This window comes from Oryzias latipes, chromosome 2 (assembly GCF_053564925.1).
Source record: "Oryzias latipes strain Hd-rR chromosome 2, Olatipes_Hd-rR_3.1".
NCBI classification, from domain to species: Eukaryota; Metazoa; Chordata; class Actinopteri; order Beloniformes; family Adrianichthyidae; genus Oryzias; species Oryzias latipes.
The window spans coordinates 3,999,977-4,021,936 of record NC_136238.1 but is presented as its reverse complement, the minus strand read 5'-3'; the positions used below and the strand labels follow the sequence as shown (position 1 = coordinate 4,021,936).

Below are 21,960 nucleotides of genomic sequence, written 5' to 3'. Positions count from 1 at the left end.
TGAGTCCTGATTCTATCACCTCATAGGATGTTGGAGTCCAAACCTTCACTCTGCTAAAAACAGGCCGCTCAGAAAGAAGTCCAACATTCTTTCTGCTTTGGCAGATAAGTCAAAGAAAATCTGCCTGTTGGAGAAGAAAAGTGGTTTGACCAAGAATTCTTATTTGAAGAAAATCAATTCCAGTCACTGTTTCCTCTTGATGAGAGGATTTTTCTTTTCTTGTGTTTGTCTTCCAGGAAACAACCACATTCCTTCACAACAGCTTTGATTGACTTTAGGCTCTTTTTTCTAGATGCTTGTATTGAGGAGGTTTCAAACAGGAAAATTCAATCAGAACCAAATCAAAGAAAACATTTTCTGCAGCTTAAAGTGGATTTCTTTGTTTTTGCTCACATCTCCTATATGCCTACAGAATAACATTGATTCATTTGTTGATGAGACGCTTTGGATGTCTTTGTTTTTGAAAATATATCAATCTATTTTCTCCTGTTTTTGGTTTGGAAGAAACCAGGGGAGACGTGGGGGTCTGATGAAGATGATGGTCAGGAGGGGGAATTGCATCACCCCTGTGGGTGTCACTGAAGGAGGAGAAAACCCCCCCTGCTGGAACACTTGACCCACTTCCCCTCTGATGGACGACGGCGGGGGGGGGGGGGCTCCTCTCTCTGCTGTCCCAACCTGGACTCCTCCTGCAGGCGGCTGCTGCTGCCTAGCTTTCAGACGGCGGGGGCTCCTCTACGTCCTGCTGGCCTTCGTCTCTCTGCTCACCGTGACCCTCAACCTGCTGGTTATCATCTTCAGGCAGCTGCACACCCCCACCAACGCCCTGCTGCTGTCCCTGGCCGGGTCAGACCTGGTGGGGGGGCTGCTGGTGATGCCCATGGAGGGGGTGCGCTACCTGGAGACGTGCTGGCTGCTGGGCCGGCTCATGTGCGCCCTGACGCCTTTCCTCTCCTACTGCCTGCTGTCCGGCTCCCTGGGCCACATGGTGCTCATGTCCGTCCACCGGTACCTGGCCATCTGCCAGCCGCTGCTGTACCCCAGCAGGGTCACCCTGACCCGGTGGTGTTCCTGATCTGCCTGTGCTGGGGCTGCTCCGCCCTCTACAACGGCTGCATTCTGATGGGACACCTGCAGCGACCGCACAGGGTCCACAGCTGCCACGGCGAGTGCGTGGTGGTCATCAGCCACACATCAGGAAGTGTCCACCTGTTCTTCTGGTTGGCCCCCGCTCTGTCATGCTGGTGCTGTACGCCCGGGTGTTGGTGGGGGCCGTGTCTCAGGTCTGGCGCCTGCAGACGGTCCCTTCTGTTCCCACGGTGAAGAGGTGGGAGTGGAAAGCAGCCCGGACCCTGGGCATGGTGATGGCAGTGTTTCTCATGTGCTTCTGCCCGTACTACTACCCTTCCCTGGCAGGCCAAGACCCCCCCACAAAGCTGTGGTCTTATCTTGGGTCATGCTGCTGAACTCCTGCATGAATCCCCTCATCTATGCCTTGTTCTATCCCTGCTTCAGGAAGACCACCAGACTGATCTTCACCCTTAAAATACCAGCCAGACCAAGATCCTGGAGGTGAAACTGACCACAAGCCAAGCTCCTCCAACCTGTTAAAGTCAGCGTTCATTCAGAGAAAAGACAAACAGATGATAAATGTTTACCTACAAGGCCATTTTTCTGGTTAGTGGGAAACTCCACAGAATGTCTGAATCCATGCCTCAAGTCCCAATAACCCTCAGAATTCCTCTTTGCTTGTTTGTGATCAATGTTCTAACAATAAAGGTTGAACAGTGGCAGTAAACTACCGTTATCAGAGAAAACACTGATTTACCCAGAACACTACATTTTTACAATGTCAGCAAAATGTGAAAGAACATTTCCACAGGATGTTCTGTTTGAAAATGTACAAATATCAAAGGATTTACTCCATCATATCAACTCAATGAAACTATTTTAAATGTTTTGTTTCCACAAACTTTAAATCTGAGGAGCTAAAGCATAAATCCTGGGATAGCAAGGGTTAGATGTCAATAGAAGATGAATGATTGATGGACTTTAACAGTTTAGCTGCATGAAGTTAAGCAGTAAAAAGGTTTTCAAAAAGACAACAAAAAGATGCTATTAGGCTACAAATATTCATCAATCACATGATAATTTAAAGTATAGAGAACCTAAATTAGATCATCCTTAAACAAAAGGATGGAGTTTGGAGTCATTTCAGGAAGTGAAGATCATCAATCTCCATCACTTGGAGGAGAAATGTTTCAGAAGCTGCCATGACTCAACGGGACGAAGGAGAAGCTTCATCGTCTTTAAATGACGATTTATCGTATTTCGGGCAGATACTCGCTGCAGTGTTTTTCAGGTAAATACCCTAGGGCGGTTCAGTTAATTAACTCACCTGCTCAGCGTCCTATTTAAGCCCAGGTGCGCAGTTGTTCATTCTTTCTTACCTTCAGCGCTCATTCTTCGCCGGTCTCCGAGCCCGCGGGTCTCCTTCTCTTTCGGCGTCTTGCTGTGTTCCCCCCGTCCTTTGGATGGATGATCCCCATCTTTCTGATGTGGGGTTTTCGTTCCGCCGCGTCTGCTCTCCTTAATTTCTCCTCCGATCCGCGGGCAGCTGACGGCGCACAGCGCGTTCGTTTCGCCCCGGTGTGTGTGTGTGTGTGTGTGTGTGTGTGTGTGTGTGTGTGTGTGTGTGTGTGTGTGTGTGTGTGTGTGTGTGTGTGTGTGTGTGTGTGTGTGTGTGTGTGTGTGTGTGTGTGTATATATATATATATATATATATATATATATATATATATATGTATATATATATATATATATATATATATATATGTATATATATGTATATATATATATATATATGTATATATATATATATATATATATGTATATATATGTGTATATATATATGTATGTATATATGTATATATATATATATATACTCTTAACTATACTCTATTAGTAACTGTTTTCTGTAGAAAATTTACTTATAAAACTCTCATTCATTAACATAAAATACGTAAACAAAAAAAAATCAATAAGTAAATAAATCAGTGATACTTTTCTGTTCATTTAGTCTTCTATATCTGCTATTTTCTAATTTAAATGCCCCTATTAAAACAGTTCAGTTCACACTGTTGAATAATAACTATTAAACACAAAAGAAGACTCCAATTCTACAGTTCTGTAAATCCATCAATGGTTCTTCTGAACACGGTTCTCTTGTCTTCTTACTGATGGACACTTGGCAGCACTTCCTCCGAAACAGCTGAGACCCTCAGTGTGGATGAAGATGACTGTCAGTAAATCTGGACTGATTGAAATTTAAAGTGGAGAAGTCAGAGAGGATGTGCTTCCAATTCTGAGTCTGTGTGGAATTTTTTTTTTTTTTTTAAGTTTACTCTTTAAACCACAAATTAGTAAAGGAGAAACAAAATTCAGTAACCATTTTTGGATTTTCTTTCTTGTGACTTTTTGCACATTTAAACCCCAGTCAGAACTTATTGTAGAGCAGCCGGTCAGCCACTCCTATATTTTTATACTGAATTCAAACTGGTTCATAAAATAATGGGCACTGTTCACTGGAGATCAGAACAAACGTCACAGATACCCGAAATCAGAGAAAAGCTAAAAAAAAAAGGAAGGAAATGTATGTTGGTGACACCAAATGCCTTGCATGCCCATGAGTCGAAGTGTCCTTGGGCAAGACACTGAACCCCACCTTGCCTCTGCTGGCAGGCAGGCGCCTGTGTTTGGCAGTGGAGCGGCCATCAGTGTGTGAATGTGTGTGTGACTGGGTGAATGGGTCTGTGACTGTAAAGCGCTTTGTCCTTGTAGGTAGAAAAGTGCTATATAAGTATACGCCGTTTACCATTTACCAAATATGTGCAGCCAAGATGCACAATCAGCGTGTTTGAGATCACCCAGGTGGACGAAACGTTGCACAGATAACCTGGTGTGAGACGTATGTTTTTGCTCCAACATCACCTGTCAATCATCACAAAAATATCACGAGAAAAGGGGCGGAGCAAGGGGCAAACATAATCAAATGCAGCTGGAAATTTAGAACTGCACTGACTGAAAGCTGCCCTGATGACTGCAAAACAATGCATTGTGGGACATGTGTCCTGATGGTTTTTGTAGTTAAGTGATCAATTAAAATAATTTAAAATACCAATTGATTAAAAAAGGCAACATACATTACAAAACATTCAAATCAATGTAAAAGATATAATAACAGATCGTACTGAGAGGGAGAGGCACATTAAAACTAAATTGAATGTTCTCCTTCTGTCTGCAGCTTCGCCTTCGCCCTCAAGAGTCATTTATCTAAGCTACGTTGTAGACATTTTTTTTTGGGGTAACTGGGTGGGTGGGGGTGGGGACGGGGGGTGGTGAGGTAGGGGTCCCTTCTTTGTGTGATTGTCCTTTGTTTTCCGTTTTTAACAACTTTCATTTATCTGTTTTTATGTTAAGCGTTTTAACCAAAATGAAAGGCGCTATATAAATAAATAAAGTTTGAGTTTGAGTTTACTCCACTGTGATTGGTTCGTCAGCTCCGCGCACGACAATGAAAAAGTGTCAATCACACAAACCGGCGGGCCACATTAACATTAAACTTTCATATTACGGCGAGGGCCGCAAAATATCATCTTGGGGGCTGCAAATAGCCCGTGGGCCGCGAGTTTGAAACCCCTGGTTTAGAGAAACCGTCCAGGTTTACTTTGAACCAAGAGGAAACTTTTTTATTTAAAATGGAAACTAACTGGAGCCAGGTTAGTTTACCAGCTATTTACTGGTTGTTGTTACAAATTCATATCAGAGTTTATTTGCAGGAAACTTCACAATTTGACCCCATAGTGACGTTTGAGAAGTTAGAATTAGAGGAAAAGCAGTTCTCCATCAGTCCACTGGGGGAGCTGCAGCACCATAACTGAGAGACAGTGGAGCTGATCTCAGATCAGTTCCTGCTGCAGCTCTGACACTCATCTCCACTTCCTCTGATTCCTCCATCACTCTGCTCTCCACCTCCCAGGAACACCGTCCAGTCACCACATCTCTGCAGACCAGCTGCTGCTGCTGCTCCTCTCTGCTCCTCCAGGAGGAACATCAGTATCAATACTCCCACCTGCAAAGAGAAAGAGAAACAGAGATGAAGGAGTGTCTCCTGATCCTGGTCTGTCAGTCAGTGATGCAGCACAGCAGCAGAAAGAGCAGCAGGAGCTTCAGTCCTGTTCAGAGCAGCAGCTTCCTGTCATCTTCACCTGTTGGAGCTTCTGCTGCTCTGATTGGCTGACTGTTGTCCTGAAGCCTGTCATCATTCTCCTCAGAGCTTCACTGAGAAGCTGCAGCTTCACAGGAAACTCTGCATCTTTGCTCTCAGACTAACTTTAGGACCAAACATCTGGAAGCAGCTGGACTGACTCCAACCCTCTACTGACCTCAGAGTCTGCAGTTTGGAGTTTGGACTCTCCACCAGATCCTGGAGCTGCTGAACATCTGAAGACTGAAGATTGTTGTAATCCAGGTCCAGTTCTGTCAGGTGGGACGGGTTGGACTTCAGAGCTGAGACCAGAGCATCACAGCTGGTCTTTGACAAACTGCAGTCCATCAACCTGAATCCAGAAGAAAGAGTTGAGTTTAAAGACAAAGTTCCTGTTTTTCATCCTTCACTTCTTCTAAAGAGTTCAGAGCTGAAGAAGATCAGAAAGTTTAGAAAAAGTCCAAAGATGTGAAGCAACAGCAGCAGATCAGAAGAGTCCAGCAGAAGCAGAGAAGAAGAACATTCAGGAACATTCAGGACAACATGCAGCTGCTTCAGGAAAGAAGTCCAGATGTGTGAAAGTCAAACATCAGCCTGTGGCTGCATCCAAACCAACTGATGTTTCTGCAGCAACAGCAGAAAAAGTCCACTTCCTCTTTCTGCTCAGCTCTTCTCCAAACAGCACTGAATCATGGGAGAATTTCAGCAGCAGGATGCTGGAAAGTCTTCCTCCCAGTTTTCAGGAGATGATCTTCCAGTCCTTCTCTGCTGCAGCCCTTCAAGCAGAGACTTTCAGCTCCAACAGATCAAAGCAGAGAGAAGAAGGAAGTGATGAGGAAGAGTCAGCAGCAAATGTTGGACATTGATCCCTGATCAAGCATGACTTCAGCTCTGAATGAAGAGTCAGAAGCTGCTGGGAGCTTTGATGGATGATGTGATGATGTTTGTGGATGAAAAGGTGAGGATGTTTGTGGAGGATGTGTCTGTCAGAGCAGCATCCAGCTGCAGCAGGACTCTGTCACCCTAACCCTTTGGACTCTCAGCTGCATCTGCTGAAACACAGCAGGACTCAGAGTGCATGTGAGCGTGCACGTGAGGCTGCTGCTTCTGCACGCACTTTAGAGGAGTCTTTTGGACCAAAGACACAGAGCAGAGCTGATAAGCCTCATGTCTGCAGTTCAGTCCTAACACAATTTCCGGTTCCAGGTTACAGCGCGGACACGTGGGGGCTCACGGCGGCCATACAACTATCTTCAAATGACTTAAAATGTTGATTTTTTCCAAAGAAGAGAGCTGACCATGGACCCCAAGAAAAACACTGACTACAAATACCTTAAAAAGACTCTTGATGATTTCTAAGCTACGTTGTATCCATTTATGGAACAGGTGAATGCTAAGCTAGCTCCGCTCTCAGTGCTATTGGAAGAATTCCTGAGGCCCTGCGTTAAAAACGAGCAACAAGATAACCAGGTCGACATTCATGGAAAAAGACTGGATGATGTGGAAGAACAAGTAAGGATGAATAATGTCAATCTCACTGGTATACTGATCAAACCTCAGGCAAAGCTAAATGCAGATGGAGTTAGCATTGCTAAAGCTAATAGCGCTAGGAGCTCTGAAACGGGGAGTGGTGGGGAGACTCTGGAACACCAAGTGGAATCATTTCTCACGTCTAAAGGGATTTCCCTGGTACTCAACACCATGGAGACCTGCCACCCGCTCCCCAGGAGAAAGGAGACTGATAAACCAGCGATCCTCATCAGGTTTGTGAATCAAAAACACAAGCTAGCTCTGATGAATCAAAGGAAGAACCTGAAGGGATCTGCTGCTTATCTGAACGACCATCTGACCAGAAGGAATGCTGAAATCTCCAAACATGCACAGCTTCTCAGGAAGCAGAAGCAGATTGAGAACACTTGGGTTAAAGGCTGCAGGATTTACATCAAACCGCTCGGTCCAGAGGACCGGTCCAAGGTTCTGGTTGTGAACACCATGAAGGACTTTGAGAAGTGTTTGATCACGGTCGTCTGAAACAACATGGAGGAATAAACCAAAGAGCCAAATAATTTCAAGAAATATGACGCCTAGATTAATCATTTTCTCCATAAGTCTGACGTAACCTGATTGACAGCAAAGCTCTGACCTGCAGACAACTTGACCTCAACTTTCACCGCCGCTGATATCAGCTGAAGAAGGATATGGACCTGAATCTAATGTCTGCAGACATATCAAAGAGAACTAGAAACTGTTTAAACCCAGAAGATCAGCTGCTAATCAGCAGAAGAAGAAGAAATACTAGCCTTGGTCTTTTGACAAATATAGACCCTTTTTACTGTTTATTTTACTTCATAGCATTACTTTATGATAAAAAAGATAAAAAGAAAAAAAAAGCTAAATAAAAATACAAAAAAATAATAAAACAAATGATTAAACAATTATTGAAAATTGTTATTTGATTGAATTTTAATGATATTACTACACTTGCTCCATAACATTGATGAGCTGATTCATGAATTTTTCCTAATGTAACATAATTTTAAACACATTAACTTTTGATACTTGATCAAATTTTGCGATGATAATTCCTGAAACAGTGTTATTTCTGTTTTACTGATATAGTATTATTTTTTAATCATATCAATGACTTTTATAAGTAACATAATCTGCATATATTTTAGATACTTCATTGCCATGTTGATTTTTAAAAGTTATTTTTTACAAAATAATTTAAGTAATTCATCTAAAATCTAAGAACCGGATAATGATAAATCATCATCATCAGGGGTGGATTATATAGGTTCGCTTCCTTCCACTCCCTTTCAAGCAATATTTATTAATATGTCTACTTATTCTAAGTTTGATTAGTTATTGTATGAATGTATAACTGGTGATTGTATTGTTTTTGTGTAATATTCCTATTTGATTGCTTGAAATAAACCATTTCAAAAGAATCAAACCAAACTTTGTCATCATATTGATGTGAACACAACTGAAACATGGAGTCTGACCTCAGAGTCTGCAGTCTGCAGTCTGGACTCTCCAGAAAACCACACAGATGAACAACTCCTGGATCCTGCAGGTTCTGGTTGTAGCTCAGGTCCAGTTCTGTCAGATTGGACAGGTTTTTCTTCAGAGCTGAGACCAGAACTTCACAGCTGATCTCTGACAAACTGCAGTTCTTCAACCTGCAATGAGACAGAAAAGTGTGTTCAGGAGCAGTGATGCAGCTGGAGGTCCAGGAACTTGGTCCATTCAGTCAGGTGGGACCCGCCCTGATGAGACACTGACAGATGACATTTTCAGGAGAGATTCTGGAGGAAAAATCATGAAGACCTGGAAATGAAAATGAATTATGCATGAGGGGGGGCTGTTAAGTATGTGATAAAACACCACTTTTTACCTGTCTTAGGACAACACAGGACAGTGTAAATTATGTTCTACTTCTAAAATGTGCTTAAAAAGCATTTTACACTGCTTTTCCTGGTGATTTGTGACGCCTTTTGCTTGCCATAGACAGACGGAGACACGCGCGGGGGGGGGGGGGGGGGGGGGGGGTAACAGGTTAAACCCAGACTTTCTGTCTGTTCTGACAAATGTCAACAAGTTTAAAAATGAATACTAAGCAGTGTTAGAAATAAGGGGAAAGAAATGGTTGTCCTCTGGACAACCTGGCAAGTACACTTGGTTGTCCTCCCCAATTTTTGGTTGTCCTTAGATACCAATACTCAACAGCAACGAAACCTACTCAGATGTCAGTACTTACATCTTTATTTCTTCTATGCATCTAATATCAACTGCCTCTTATGATGGACATTTAAAAAATCTCTTAAAATATTAAAAACAAACATTTTACTAAAAGTTAAAGCACCTGGTTATACAAAGTATTGCCAAAAACTAAATCTTTGTGTGTTTTTAGAGACCTCTAGTGGACGCGCCAGGTAGTGTTGTTCAACACGTATTTGAAAACCGGTAATCTTTATTGAAAAGTGCACATGTACAAACAGAAAGGATTCGCTAGCATGCACGCACTTCGTTTGTCAGTGGAAATAATTTGCTGCATACGTCTCCATTCAGAGGTTGCCAAATACTAACCATTGAAACTTGAAAAATAGTCAAAAAATACCAAAAGATCAGGTTGTCACACGGACAACCATCAAGCTCATTTTGGTTGTCCTCGGTGAAATCTGGTTGTCTCGGACAACCGGATAACTGCTTATGTTGAACGCTGCTAAGACTGATCACCACTCCAAAAAAAAAAAGACTCTGTCCAATTGTGGAAAATATCAATAACTATATCATAATATAACTATAATGATCAAACTAAGGAAAAAGTAAAAACATGCAATTTTACATGCAGTAACAGCACCATGACAGAATGAACTGACATTCAGTTCCTCTGTCTTGTAATGGAACAAAAGATAAATCAGACTAAATAATCTTATTTTTTCATGTTGATGGTTGTGAAGTTTTTAAAAATATTGATGGTATTTTGTTCTGAAGTATCCAATCCTATTGGTGTAGGTCTGACAGACACAAATGCAGTACTTTGGGTTTCAAACATAGTTGCAGTACTATTTCAACTTTGACCAATTTTCCTTGTAATATTGTTATGAAAGTACTTTTTAGAGTTAATGCCAAAACACCTTTGAACATTTTGATCTGCTGTTTGTGAATGACAGTAAATGTCAGATCTATTGGAAATGTTTCTGTGTTTCTTTGTATCAGAGTTCACATTTTTGTTGGTGACGGCACAGTTGTTCTGGAGAAAATGTCAAACTGACACTTCATGTCACAAACGTTGCTGACCCCTGGTTTAAACCTCTCTGGCCAGGTAGCCCCGCCCCCAGCCTCATCCAGAAACTACCTGCAGAGGTTCTGATCCAGGCTGGGTTCTGAAGAAGAACCAGAACCAGGTCTGTGGGAAAGACCTGTCAGTCTGCTGCAGGTTGACCTCTTCATATCTCTGCATGAGGAGCTGCTGCTCTGTGGCTCAGAAATCTGCTGCAACTGTTTGTCCATTGAAATCTGCAGTTCTGGGATGGATTCCTGTTTTCTTTCCAGAACACAGAACTTAGTCCAGTTCTACACAGACGTGTGGTGAGGTTGATGCTGGTGAGGCACCGACTCCTCTGGAGTCAGATTTACAATGAAAGAACTGAATATTTCAGCATCCATCCAACAGCAGCTAACAGCTTCTAAAATACACACCAGATCATATTTCTGTCATAGACATGGATAGAAAACTCTTCTTGGGTATAAATTATTCATATTTACTGTAAACAAATTAAAGTATACAGATGTGTTCACAGTGGCAGTTTTTGATATGGGCGAAGTGAGCGGTGGACCAGGGCGGCACCCTGTAGGGGGCGGTATTGTCCATACCCGCAGAGTAACACGTCAGGTCAAGCTTAAATCGATCTGGGGCCTCAGCTTTTATTTTGACATGTCTGCAGCAGCCTGCACATCCCGCCTTTGTTTTAGTGTATTACACACTGAACATCGCACCGATGTCTTTATCCTCTCCCCCCTCAACACTTATGGTGCAAAAATATAAATAAAGAAATAAAATAAAAGGCACCCCAGGTGGAGGAGTTTAAATACCTTGGGGTCTTGTTCACGAGTGAGGGAAGACCGGAGCGTGAGATTGACAGGCGGATCGGAGCGGCGTCCGTAGTTATGCGGTCGCTCTATCGGTCCGTCGTGGTGAAGAGAGAGCTGAGCCGAAAAGCAAAGCTCTCAATTTACCGGTCGATCTACGTTCCAGTACTCACCTATGGTCATGAGCTCTGGGTCATGACTGAAAGAACGAGGTCCCGAATACAAGCGGCTGAAATGAGCTTCCTCCGCAGGGTGGCTGGGCGCTCCCTTAGAGATAGGGTGAGAAGCTCGGTCACCCGTGGAGAGCTCGGAGTAGAAACGCTTCTCCTCCACATCGAAAGGAGCCAGTTGAGGTGGCTCGGGCATCTAGTTCGGATGCCTCCTGGATGCCTCCCTGCAGAGGTGTTCCGGGCATGTCCCAATGGGCGGAGTTCTCGGGGAAGACCCAGGACACGCTGGAGAGACTACGTCTCTCGACTGGCCTGGGAACGCCTCGGGGTCCCCCCAGCGGAGCTGGAGGAAGTGGCTGGGGTAAGGGAAGTCTGGGCATCTCTGCTTAGACTGCTGCCCCCGCGACCCGGTCCCGGATAAGCGGAGGAAGATGGATGGATGGATGGATTTTTTCTTTTTTTTTTTTTTAACTTGTCCTGTCCAACAGCTAGGCAAACAGATGAGAGCTGAGGGCCTCTTGTGCTGGACACATTTTATTTTAACAAGAGGGGTTATTCATCTTCAGACAAACCAAAGGTATGTCTGAATAAACCCCTTTTGTAATTGAGGCCAAACTTTATTAATTTCAATCATGTTTGAAAATCTATGGTGTTGGACCGGACGGAAAAGGAAAGAGGGGAAGAAGAGAGAGGGACGTTAGAGAGAGGGGGGGGGTAGGAGGGTGATAATAGGAGGGGAAGGGGGGTAAGACCATGAAGCAGCATAGAGCAGACAGGTTTACTGGTTGTTTATCGTTACGGTACGGTTCAAATGTAGTACAAAAAGGGCGGGGCCTGTTCACACACACTCAAATATTATCAACACACCTGCTAGCCGCAAAAATGTCCACATGTCAACATGCACACAAAACAGATAGTGTTCACGAACGCATACCTATGCCTTTAAACCAACTAGTGTGAAATCTTTCATTCATTCAATCATGCAAACTATTAGTGCAAAGGTGAGCTAACACCTGTGCTCAGGTGAGTGTTTATGTTCTTCTAAAATGGATGGTGGAATGTGAAAAGAAGGAGGAGGAGCGCCCAGCCACCCCCACACCCATACCCCCGCCGCAGCAGCAGCGGCAGCCGGAATTCCCCCAACGCCACACGGGAACAGGCAGGGAACAACCGCCCCCCGGGCGACCAAGACCGCCACCCAGGCCAGGGCCAGCAGGACCGCCACGAGGCCCCCAGAGCCAGAGAGCAGGGAGGCGCAGAGGGAAAGAGAGCGCCGCCCCAGCCCAGCCAGGAAAGCAGCCCCCCGCCGCGCCGGAAGAGCCCAACGCAGGGCCCCACCGGAGAGGGACGCCCACAGCCCCAGACGAGCACCCCACCACCACCCAGGAGTTCCGGGCATCCCCCCGCCCCGACCCCAGGTACGAGCCAGGACCCCCCAAGGGAGACCCGCTCCACACTCCAGGCAGCCACCCACCCGGCCCACGGTTGGTCCAGGTAGGAGCAAGGCAGGGGCCCGCCGCCCCCGCCCAGGAGGGGGGAACCCCGGGGAAAAAAGGGCGGCCCACAAGGGATGTTATAAATATGGCCCGACCAGGCTCGGCCATGTTGGAAGTTTGGCGGGGCCCAGCGCCCAGGGGCAAGGACCAGGACCCACCCCCCAGGGACACGAACACCCCCGGCTCAGGTGTAATATGAACCCCCCCACCGTGCAGAGAGAGCACCGCCGGGCCCAGGGAGCCGGCACCCAAGGGACACGGCCGCCATCGCCAAGGGGCCCGCACCCCCCACCAGGGAAGGGGTAGGGGACAGATGGACCCAGGTCCCACCTTCCTTGTAAAATGTGTGTGCGTGTATGGGTGTTTGAGAGGGTGTTTGTGTGCATGTGTGTGTGTTTATGTTTGAATGTATATATTGAAGGGGGAGGGGTGTGTGTACTAAGGGGGGTGCAGTTAAAATTGGCGAGTAGGGCACTAAGAGGACATCTCCTGATTACTCACAGTGATGTCCCCTCACCCTCCACACCAAGGGGCCCTAAATGTCTAAGGTGCGGTTAAAATTGGCGGGTAGGGTGCCAGGAGGACATCTGCTGCTTGCTTGCAGTGATGTCCAAGCACCCCCCCTACCAAGGACCCTACATGTCTAAGGTGCAAATAAAACCGAAAGAGGGGGGGGCCCACTCCATACGGCAACCATAGGAGGGGGGCCACTCCCAAGTAGCCCCCCCCCAAGGCGCATCGCAGGCTAGACCCCCCACCCCCTCACCCTAATATGAGGTTATATAAGGAAGGGGGTAAGTTGGGGACAGCTGGTAGACTGTCCCCCGGTGGTCAAACAGCCGTCCCCCAGCCCACCCCCAGCAAAGGGGCCAGGGCCACCCAGCCCAGGGGCCCACCCCCGGAGGCGCCGACACCCCAGGCCCGGCACCACCCACCTCACACAGAGAGAGAGGAGCCAGAAAGCGTCGCCCCCCCCCGGAGCAAGCCCAGGCCCCCACCCCCAGACGCCGGCCCTAGAAGAGCTCTGGTCAGGCCTCGACGGGACCGAGGAGGCCAACCGGCCGAGGCAACCACTGATTGCCTCAGCGGAGACCCCGACCCGCTAGCCCCCCCGACCCGTACTAATAATGGGCCCCCCCTCCCCCCCAGAACGCCCCCCCACAGGACAGGGCCGACAAGCCCCCCACCCCACCCCACCCCAGACCCCGCAGCCGAAGCGGGTGACACCCAGAGCGACCGGGGGCCCCGAGAGGGTTGTCCCGTCCCGTCCCAGAGCCAGGGAAGGGCCGATCCCAGCCCCAGGTGCAGATGGGCAGCCCATCCGGCGCCGCTGGGCCCCCCCCACCCGAGCAGGGCCCCCCGCCAACCCCCCCCAGCACAGGCAAAGGGACCACCCCCCCAAGCCAAGCCAGACCACAGGATTGTTACAATAAATGGACAAAATGAATCTTTTTTTTTTTTTTTTTGGGGGGGGGGGGGGGGGGGCAGAGGAGAATCTCGCCCGGGGAGTAATTTAGGGTAGAACCGCCACTCCTCTCTATGGAGACAGACGTTCTTATTCTGTTTCTACGGCAGCAGTGTAGCTACAAAGCAGCTGTCAGCTCACGTCTGCCCCCTTTCTGCAGGCCTACAGCAGTGTTTAGTCTCTGTTAACATTGAGTCCTGCAGTCAGACATGAGGCTCAGCAGCTCCAGAGCCTTACCAGGAGATTCAGCTCCGTCTGTGATCAACACTCTAATTCAGAGATTTGAACCTCACAAACTGTGGAAAACTGGACTGAAAATGGAGATTTAACACAGATCAGTGGAAAGAAGATTTACTTCATTTACCTTTTTCTATTTCATCACCATTATGACAGGTGAGGCTCTGCCTCACTAACCTCACCTGACCACACGTCACAGAGTTCTACACAGACGTGTGCCATGCCCCCCCCCCTTATCCTCCCACTTCATTCATGTCCTCCACTTTTGTTTTAACCGCATCAGATTCACGTCCACCAATCAAAGTGGGTGTTGGACGTTCCTCCAACAGTGTGTTTCTAAATCTGAAGCTCCCACCGCGAGTGGGAGGAGCTCCCGCCACTTGTGGGAGGAGCTCCCGTCAAAAGTTTTTCTCTGCCTCTTTATGAAAGACATGGAAGATGCTGAGAGATCCGGTGTATTTCTACTACAAAGAGCTCCACAAAAGCGTCAGAGTGAAACATGGACCTATTTGATGAACATGGAGCTGATATTCTGGTGATGGTAAATGTTTTAGATCAGTAAAAATGAGTCATTTCCAGCAGCACATCTGATCATCTCTCACGGCACACTGGTTGAAAAAGACTGTAGAGAATCAACATTTAAATGAAAGCTGACCTGAGAGTCTCCAGTTTACAGTCTGGACTCTCCAGTCCGGCTGACAGTAGCTTCACTCCTGAATCCTGCAGGTTGTAGTTTAGACTCAGGTCCAGAAGTCTGAGTCTGGAGGACTGAGAGCTGAGAACTGAGGACAGAGCTGCACAGCTTCTCTCTGACAGATTACAGTCTATCAGTCTGCAGAAAACAAAGACAGACAGCAGTTATTGAATCTTTCATGTTTCCATCAGATTCATTTGTTCACTGAAGGTGATTTTCATGAGAGTTCTTACAGAGCTTTGGTGGAGGCTTTGACCACTGGCAGCAGCCTCTGAAGAGCCTCCTCTGAACCACAGTATTTCTGCAGGTTAAACTGTTCCAGATCTTCTCCTGATGACAGTAGGATGAAGACCAGAGCAGACCACTGAGCAGGAGACAGTTTATCTGTGGAGAGACGTCCTGACCTCAGGACCTGTTGGATCTCCTCCACTAGAGATCCATCATTCAGTTCATTCAGACAGTGGAACAGGTTGATGCTTCTCTCTGCAGACAGATCCTCACTGATCTTCTCCTTGATGAACTGGACTGTTTCCTGATTGGTCTGTGAGCTACTTCCTGTCTGAGTCAGCAGACCTCGTAGGAGACTCTGATTGGTCTGTAGTGAAAGACCCAGGAGGAAGCGGAGGAACAAGTCCAGGTGTCCGTTTGGACTCTGTAAGGCCTTCTCCACAGCACTCTGGTACAACTGGACTGGACTGCTCTGTTCAGGCTGAGAGATCTGTGATTGTTCTTCCTCCATGAGGTTGAGTTTGGAGGTGATGAAGGTCAGGTGGACATGAAGAGCAGCCAGAAACTCCTGAACACTCAGATGGATGAAGCAGAAGACCTTGTCCTGGTACAGGCCTCTCTCCTCTCTAAAGACCTGTGTGAACACTCCTGAGTACACTGAGGCTGCTCTGATATCGATGCCACACTCTCTCAGGTCGGATTCATAGAAGATCAGGTTTCCTTTCTGCAGCTGCTCAAAAGCCAGTTTTCCCAGAGACTCCATCATCTTCCTGCTCTCTGGACTCCAGTGAGGATCTGTCTCAGCTCCTCCATCATACTTGACCATCTTGACTTTGGCCTGAACCACCAGGAAGTGGATGTACATCTCAGTCAGGCTCTTGGGCAGCTCTCCTCCCTCTCTGCTCTTCAGCAGATCCTCCAGAACTGTAGCAGTGATCCAGCAGAAGACTGGGATGTGGCACATGATGTGGAGGCTTCTGGATCTCTGGATGTGGGAGATGATCCTGGTGGCCTGCTCTTCATCTCTGAACCTCTTCCTGAAGTACTCCTCCTTCTGTGGATCGTTGAACCCTCTGACCTCTGTCACCATGTCAACACACTTAGCAGGGATCTGATTGGCTGCTGCAGGTCGTGTGGTTATCCAGAGGAGAGCAGAGGGAAGCAGGTTCCCCCTGATGAGGTTTGTCAGCAGATCAGCCACTGAGGTGGACTTTCTAGGGTCCTTCAGGATCCGAGTCTTGTGGAAGTCCAGAGGAAGTCGCCACTCATCCAGACCATCAAAGATGAAGAGGACCTGGAAGTCTTCAAAGCTGCAGATTCCTGCTTGTTTGGTTTCAGGGAAGAAGTGATGAACAAGTTCCACCAAGCTGAACTTCTCCTCTTTCAGCACATTCAGCTGTCTGAAAGTGAATGGAAATGTGAAGTGGAGGTTCTGGTGGGCTTTGCCTTCAGCCCAGTCCAGAGTGAACTTCTGTGTTAAGACTGTTTTCCCGATGCCAGCCACTCCCTTAGTCATCAGGGTTCTGATTGGTTCTGGTCTTCCAGCTGGGAGTTGGAAGAGCTCTTCTTGTCTGATGCTTGTTTCTGCTCTGTCTGCTTTCCTGGATGCTGCTTCAATCTGTCTGACCTCATGTTCTTCATTCAGCTCTCCTCTTCCTCCCTCTGTGATGAAGAGCTCTGTGTAGATCTCATTCAGAAGGGTTGGGCTTCCTGCTTTAGCCATCCCCTCAAACACACACTGGAACTTCTTCTTCAGACCAGATTGGACTTCATGTCGGCAAACTGCAGCAGCCGATCCTGAATGAAGACAACAAACAGTAAATCAAGTCTCTGCAGCCCTGAATGATGAGGGTTTGAATCCCTGTTCAGACATCAGGAAATCTTCATTTCTCAGCAGCTGAAACCTTCAGAGAAATCCTCTTACTGCTCTGCAGTCCATCAGCCAGCTCCTCCTGCTTCATCCTCCTCAGGAAGTTCACTGTGATCTTCATCACTGACTCTCTGCTGCTCCTCTGCTCTTCATCTTCAGCCTCCAGCTCCTCCTCTTCCTCCCTGTGACTCAGAAGCTTCTGGATCTTCTTCAGCTCCTTCTTGACAAAAGTGACAATGTTGTCCTCCAGCAGCTGCAACAGAATTCCAGATGAATGAGCCAATCAGAGTGAAGTCATGGAGCCAAACATCAGCTCCATGTTGGACACTCTGACAATCCACTGGTCTGCAAAGTGCAGCATGGAGACGACTGTGGACAGAATGATGGAAAGTAGTTGTTGTTCATGTACAGACCAGAAAGATGGAGTCCAGCTGTGTTTGATGCTGCTGGACAGACGGACCACTGGGAGTCTCTGAGCTCTGCTGGTCCAGTCTGTGGAGAATCAGCAGCAATCAGCTCCATTCTGTCTGAAACCAAACTAACTAGAGTCATGTCACAGCTAGAATGTTCTAGTTCACAGTTCAGATGGAGAACAGCAAACCAATGGATCATATCAACACCTCTCTGTCCATGTCTACAGAGTCACTGAAGTGTCTAGACTGTCTTGGAGCCAAAGGCTGGATTCATGTCTCTGCTGCCCCCATGTCTGGATTCTGAGCAGTTTTCCTAAAGAGGCAGTCCATCCACAGAGGACTCTGTGACCACAGCCCTCCATGATGCTCTGTCCCACCTAGAGCTAGAGGAGAGCTAACAGGGATGCTCTTTGTGGACTGTAGCTCAGCGTTTAACACCATCCTCCCTAACAAACCAATAGAGACACTTGTGGACTTCTGGCTACTCCAGTCATAGCGAGCTGCCTGAGTCCAGAGAACCCTCTCCCAGGAGAACATTCATTCATTCATTCATTCATTCATTTTCTTAACCGTTTTTATCCCTTTTGGGGTCACGGGGCTGCCGGAGCCTATCCCGGCCACCCAGGAGAACAAAGGAGCAGAAAAGTGGCTTCAGTACGGTGTTTGAGCTCCAGGGACGGCTTAGGAATGCAAAAATGATGTTTCAAGCATTCCTGTGAAACCGTGGAAAGAATCATGTCCAGAAAAAAAAAAGGCTGATGTTATGTTGAAGGTAGAGCATTGAGCCACCAAGCCCCTGTTTTATGGAAAAAACTCCCAGCTCATGTAAGAGAGGCCGACTCAGTTTCTACATTCAGAGTTAGACTGAAAACATTCCACTTTGGACAGGCTTATTATCAGACTAGTTAGTTTTCAGAGATTATTATACTTAATGTTAATGTGTTTAAATTAAACGGGTACATCAAGAGTTCTGGTCCATGGCTTGTGCGTCCTGGGGGAGGATCCCTCCTTCATGTGGACACCCCTGAGATTTCTTCTTTTTTCCTGGAATATGTTTTTTGTTTTGTTTTTACGAGCTTTTCCTTACAACCAAGGAGGGTCTAAGGGCAGTGTTATGGCTGTGGCCGTATTTGATTTTGTTTTGTTTGTTTGTTCTGTGTTTTATCTATCATTTCTGTATCAGAGTGGGACTTTGTGTTTTTGTGCATCTTTATGTCTGCTAATTTGTGAATAAATTTGTTAACTTTGGAATGGAGACATTTGTTTGGTGTGTGTGTTAATTTAAATTTACTAGCCAAAACTTTACTTTTTTAAGTTATGCCCCTTTAGGCACCCCTAGACATAGAAGGGGGCGTAACATAATTGGGGGCTCATCCGGGATTGTGCACACTTCGTCCCGGATTGAACCATTTGAGTTCACATTATTTGTGATTTGATTTTTGTGGGTTCTGATTGTATTTGGAGATTTTGGTTAACAGTTTGTTTTCTTTTTGGGCCATACCATTGACATTTGAAGTTGGTGTCCTGTTGGCTTTGGAGACCAAGAGCACTTTTGAAGAGCAGTTGTCTGAGCAGGGAATGCTCCAACCCTCAGGCAGACCTTGGCTGGAAACATCAGTTGGAGGTTGTGTAAGTGACAGTGTAGGAGAGGAGGCTACTGCAGGTGTTGCCAATGTCACTAACACTGCTCGGGCGGAGGCAGGTGCGGAGGTTCCTGCTGCCGTAGCCGGTTAAGGAGGGGGCCATACCCAACTGTATTGTTCCTGACTGGGGTTGCCACAGAGGATGTCTACTACTCTTCAAATTATGTGAGTAGAAACATCGCTCTTAAGTCACTCTGAGTTTGTACTGGCACTTTTGAGTGGATTTTGGCCTCTTTGGTCTAGGACACCACATGTGAAGTTGGTGCATTAAGCATATTGCCAACATTTTGTAGAACAAGAAAGCTGTTAAGCAAACTTGTTTTTCGGTACAACACATTCGTTTTGTTAGGTTAATTTTGAGTTGTTTTTGTGTGACTAGATTTTGATGACTAGGCTTGCTGGGTGCGTGTCCTGCGGGGTGCGCACCCTGAGTGGATGGGTGCGTGTCCTGTGGGGTGTGCACCCTGAGTGGATGGGTGCGTGTCCTGTGGGGTGCGCACCCCGAGTTGACGGGTGCGTGTCCTGAGGGGTGTGCACCCTGAGTGGATGGGTGCGTGTCCTGCAGGGCGCGCACCCCGAGTTGACGTGTGCGTGCCCAAAGGGGTACGCCTCCTGAGTTTCTGTGAAGTGTTTTGTGTGGCCGGTTAGTTTGTGTGGACGGTTAGTTTATGTGGCGCCTTCAGTTAGTGTGGTGCATCTTGTGTGGCGTCCTGAGTTTGTGTGATTCGTCTTGTGAGGCCATCTTGAGTTTGAGTGGTGGGCTGAGAGCAACCACTTTGAATATGTGCTCCTCTTAGGATAAATGCTTCTTAGGGAAGAAGTTTTATCTTGGGAAGGGGGGTGTTACGGCTGTGGCTGTATTTGGTTTTGTTTTGTTCTGTGTTTTCTATATTATTTCTGTTTCAGAGTGGGACCTCTGTGTTTTTGTGCATCTTGTGTCTGCTAATTTGTGAATAGATTTGTTAACTTTGGTATGGAGACATTTGTTTGGTGTGTGTGTTAATTTAAATTTACTAGCCAAAACTTTACTTTTTTATGTTATGCCCCTTTAGGCACCCCTAGACGGGGGCGTAACATAATTGGGCCTCCACTCCTACACTGTTGCCTACATCACCTCCAACTGATGTCTCCAGCCAAGGTCTGCCTAAGGGTTGAAGCACTCCTGCTCAGATAACAACTGTTCTTTGCAAATGCTATTGGGCTCCAAAGCCAACAGGTCACCAACTTCAAATGCCAATGTTATGGCCTAAAAAAAACAACAAAAGTGTTAACCAACGTCTCAAAATGCAATCAAATCTGAACAAACCCACATATCAAATCAGAACAAGTTATGAATGGTTATCAGATCCCGAAGGAAGTGGGCACAATCCCGGATGAGCCCCCAATCATGCTTAAGCCCCCTTTTATGTCTAGGGGTGCCTAGGGGGGCATAAAATAAAAAGTAAAGTTTTGGCTACCGAATTTTAAATTAACACACCAAAGAACTGTCTCCATACAAAATATTACACATTTATTTTACAAATAAACCAACAACCAACAAGAACTAAAAGTGAAGCAAAAAGGCTTCAGGGTGAACCCAGGCCAAAATAACAAACAAAACCCGACCTAACTGAAACGTGTCATTTTACCGGTAAATGTACAGCTTCACTTAACATAACTACAAACCAAACGACTAAACAGAGTGGGCACGGACAAAATACTAATACAAATTACTAAAGTGCAACACACAACTAAACAGGTGGTGAAGTCAAAACAAAAATGGAGAAGAGGGCCAAGCTGCAGTGGAGACTCTTGCTGCAAGGCTCCTTTCTCATCATCTGGAGGTCCAAATTGTGTTTTTCCAATTGGAGGCCACACGTCCATGCACCACACCTGCATATAATCACAAACACACACAAAGATACACAAGAACACAGAGGTCCCACTCTGATACAGAAATAATATAGAAAACACAGAACAAAACAAAACCAAACAAGCTACAGCCGTAACAGGCAGGGATGCCAGTTTAGTTTAGTCTGTTTAGTTATTCAATAAAATTGAATTGAAATGAAGTGTTACATGAATTTACATGCAGTCAAAATGCACATTACATCTTTGTCCACACATAAATATTAAGAAGATTGTATTTTTAAATTCAGATTGGCTCCCAGAAACCCACGAGCTGCAAACATGTGCATGTGTGCTGGGGGTCCAAACTCAGTCAGACTCTGCCTTCAGAGGCCCCAAGGTAAACTGAGTCTGAGACCCCTGATCTACAGCCTCTACAGCCACAACTGCAGACCCACACACCAGAACAACACTGTTGGTACATTTACAGTGGAGACTGCAGTGGGGGGCTGATTCCCTCTGGGAGGAGGTGGTTTCTAACAGGGGTCTTCAACTCAAATTTAAAGAGGTCCAGTTAGAAAAAAGGTCTTAAAAACTGATGTCTAAATATTCAGTGTAAATATTTTTAGTAGCTGAGGATTGGTGACACACCTGAAACTGAAACATCTTGAAAACTTTTGGACAGTATTTAATGTCTCATAACATAAAACAATGAAACTGTACCAAATATTTTCAGACATGATTGAAATTAATAAAGTTTGGCCTCAATTACAAAAGGGGTTTATTCAGACATACCTTTGGTTTGTCTGAAGATGAATAACCCCTCTTGTTAAAGTAAAATATGTCCAACACAAGAGGCCCTCAGCTCTCATCTGTCTGCCCAGCTGTTGGACAGGACAAGTTAAAAAAAAAAAAAAAAGGAATAACTTGATTTAACTTATGTCTAATATTTGAGATTTTACTGTCGAAAAATGTAAGAAAATCATCAGAGCTGAGAGAAACAGGAACATGTGGTTCTACTGAGCTCTGACTGCCAGTTAATTTAGCAATAGT

The 21,960-nt window shown here is 46.2% G+C and overlaps 1 protein-coding gene, 1 long non-coding RNA gene and 1 pseudogene across 3 annotated transcripts in view; 1 reads left to right on the top strand and 2 right to left on the bottom strand.

Annotated features, from left to right (window-relative positions):
- Positions 1 to 492: 492 nt before the first annotated feature.
- On the top strand, positions 493 to 1,721 carry LOC144983692 (trace amine-associated receptor 7g-like; annotated as a pseudogene). Its single transcript, XR_013647452.1, has one exon. The product of XR_013647452.1 is annotated as a trace amine-associated receptor 7g-like (transcript).
- Positions 1,722 to 4,721: 3,000 nt separating this feature from the next.
- Positions 4,722 to 6,377, bottom strand: LOC144983708 (uncharacterized). The gene is made up of 2 exons (XR_013647470.1): positions 5,445 to 6,377; positions 4,722 to 5,131 (listed from the first exon to the last, which is right to left on the bottom strand). It is a non-coding gene; the product is annotated as an uncharacterized LOC144983708 (long non-coding RNA).
- Positions 6,378 to 14,671: 8,294 nt separating this feature from the next.
- LOC144983685 (NLR family CARD domain-containing protein 3-like) overlaps positions 14,672 to 21,960 on the bottom strand; it is a 32,017-nt gene continuing 24,728 nt past the window's right edge. The window contains exons 6-9 of the mRNA XM_078930747.1: positions 17,438 to 17,516; positions 17,079 to 17,277; positions 15,160 to 16,951; positions 14,672 to 15,064 (exon numbers count right to left, since the gene is read on the bottom strand). Coding sequence (XP_078786873.1) covers positions 14,872 to 15,064; positions 15,160 to 16,951; positions 17,079 to 17,277; positions 17,438 to 17,516 — 2,263 coding nt within the window. The 3' untranslated portion in view covers positions 14,672 to 14,871. The remainder of the gene's footprint in view (positions 15,065 to 15,159; positions 16,952 to 17,078; positions 17,278 to 17,437; positions 17,517 to 21,960) is intronic.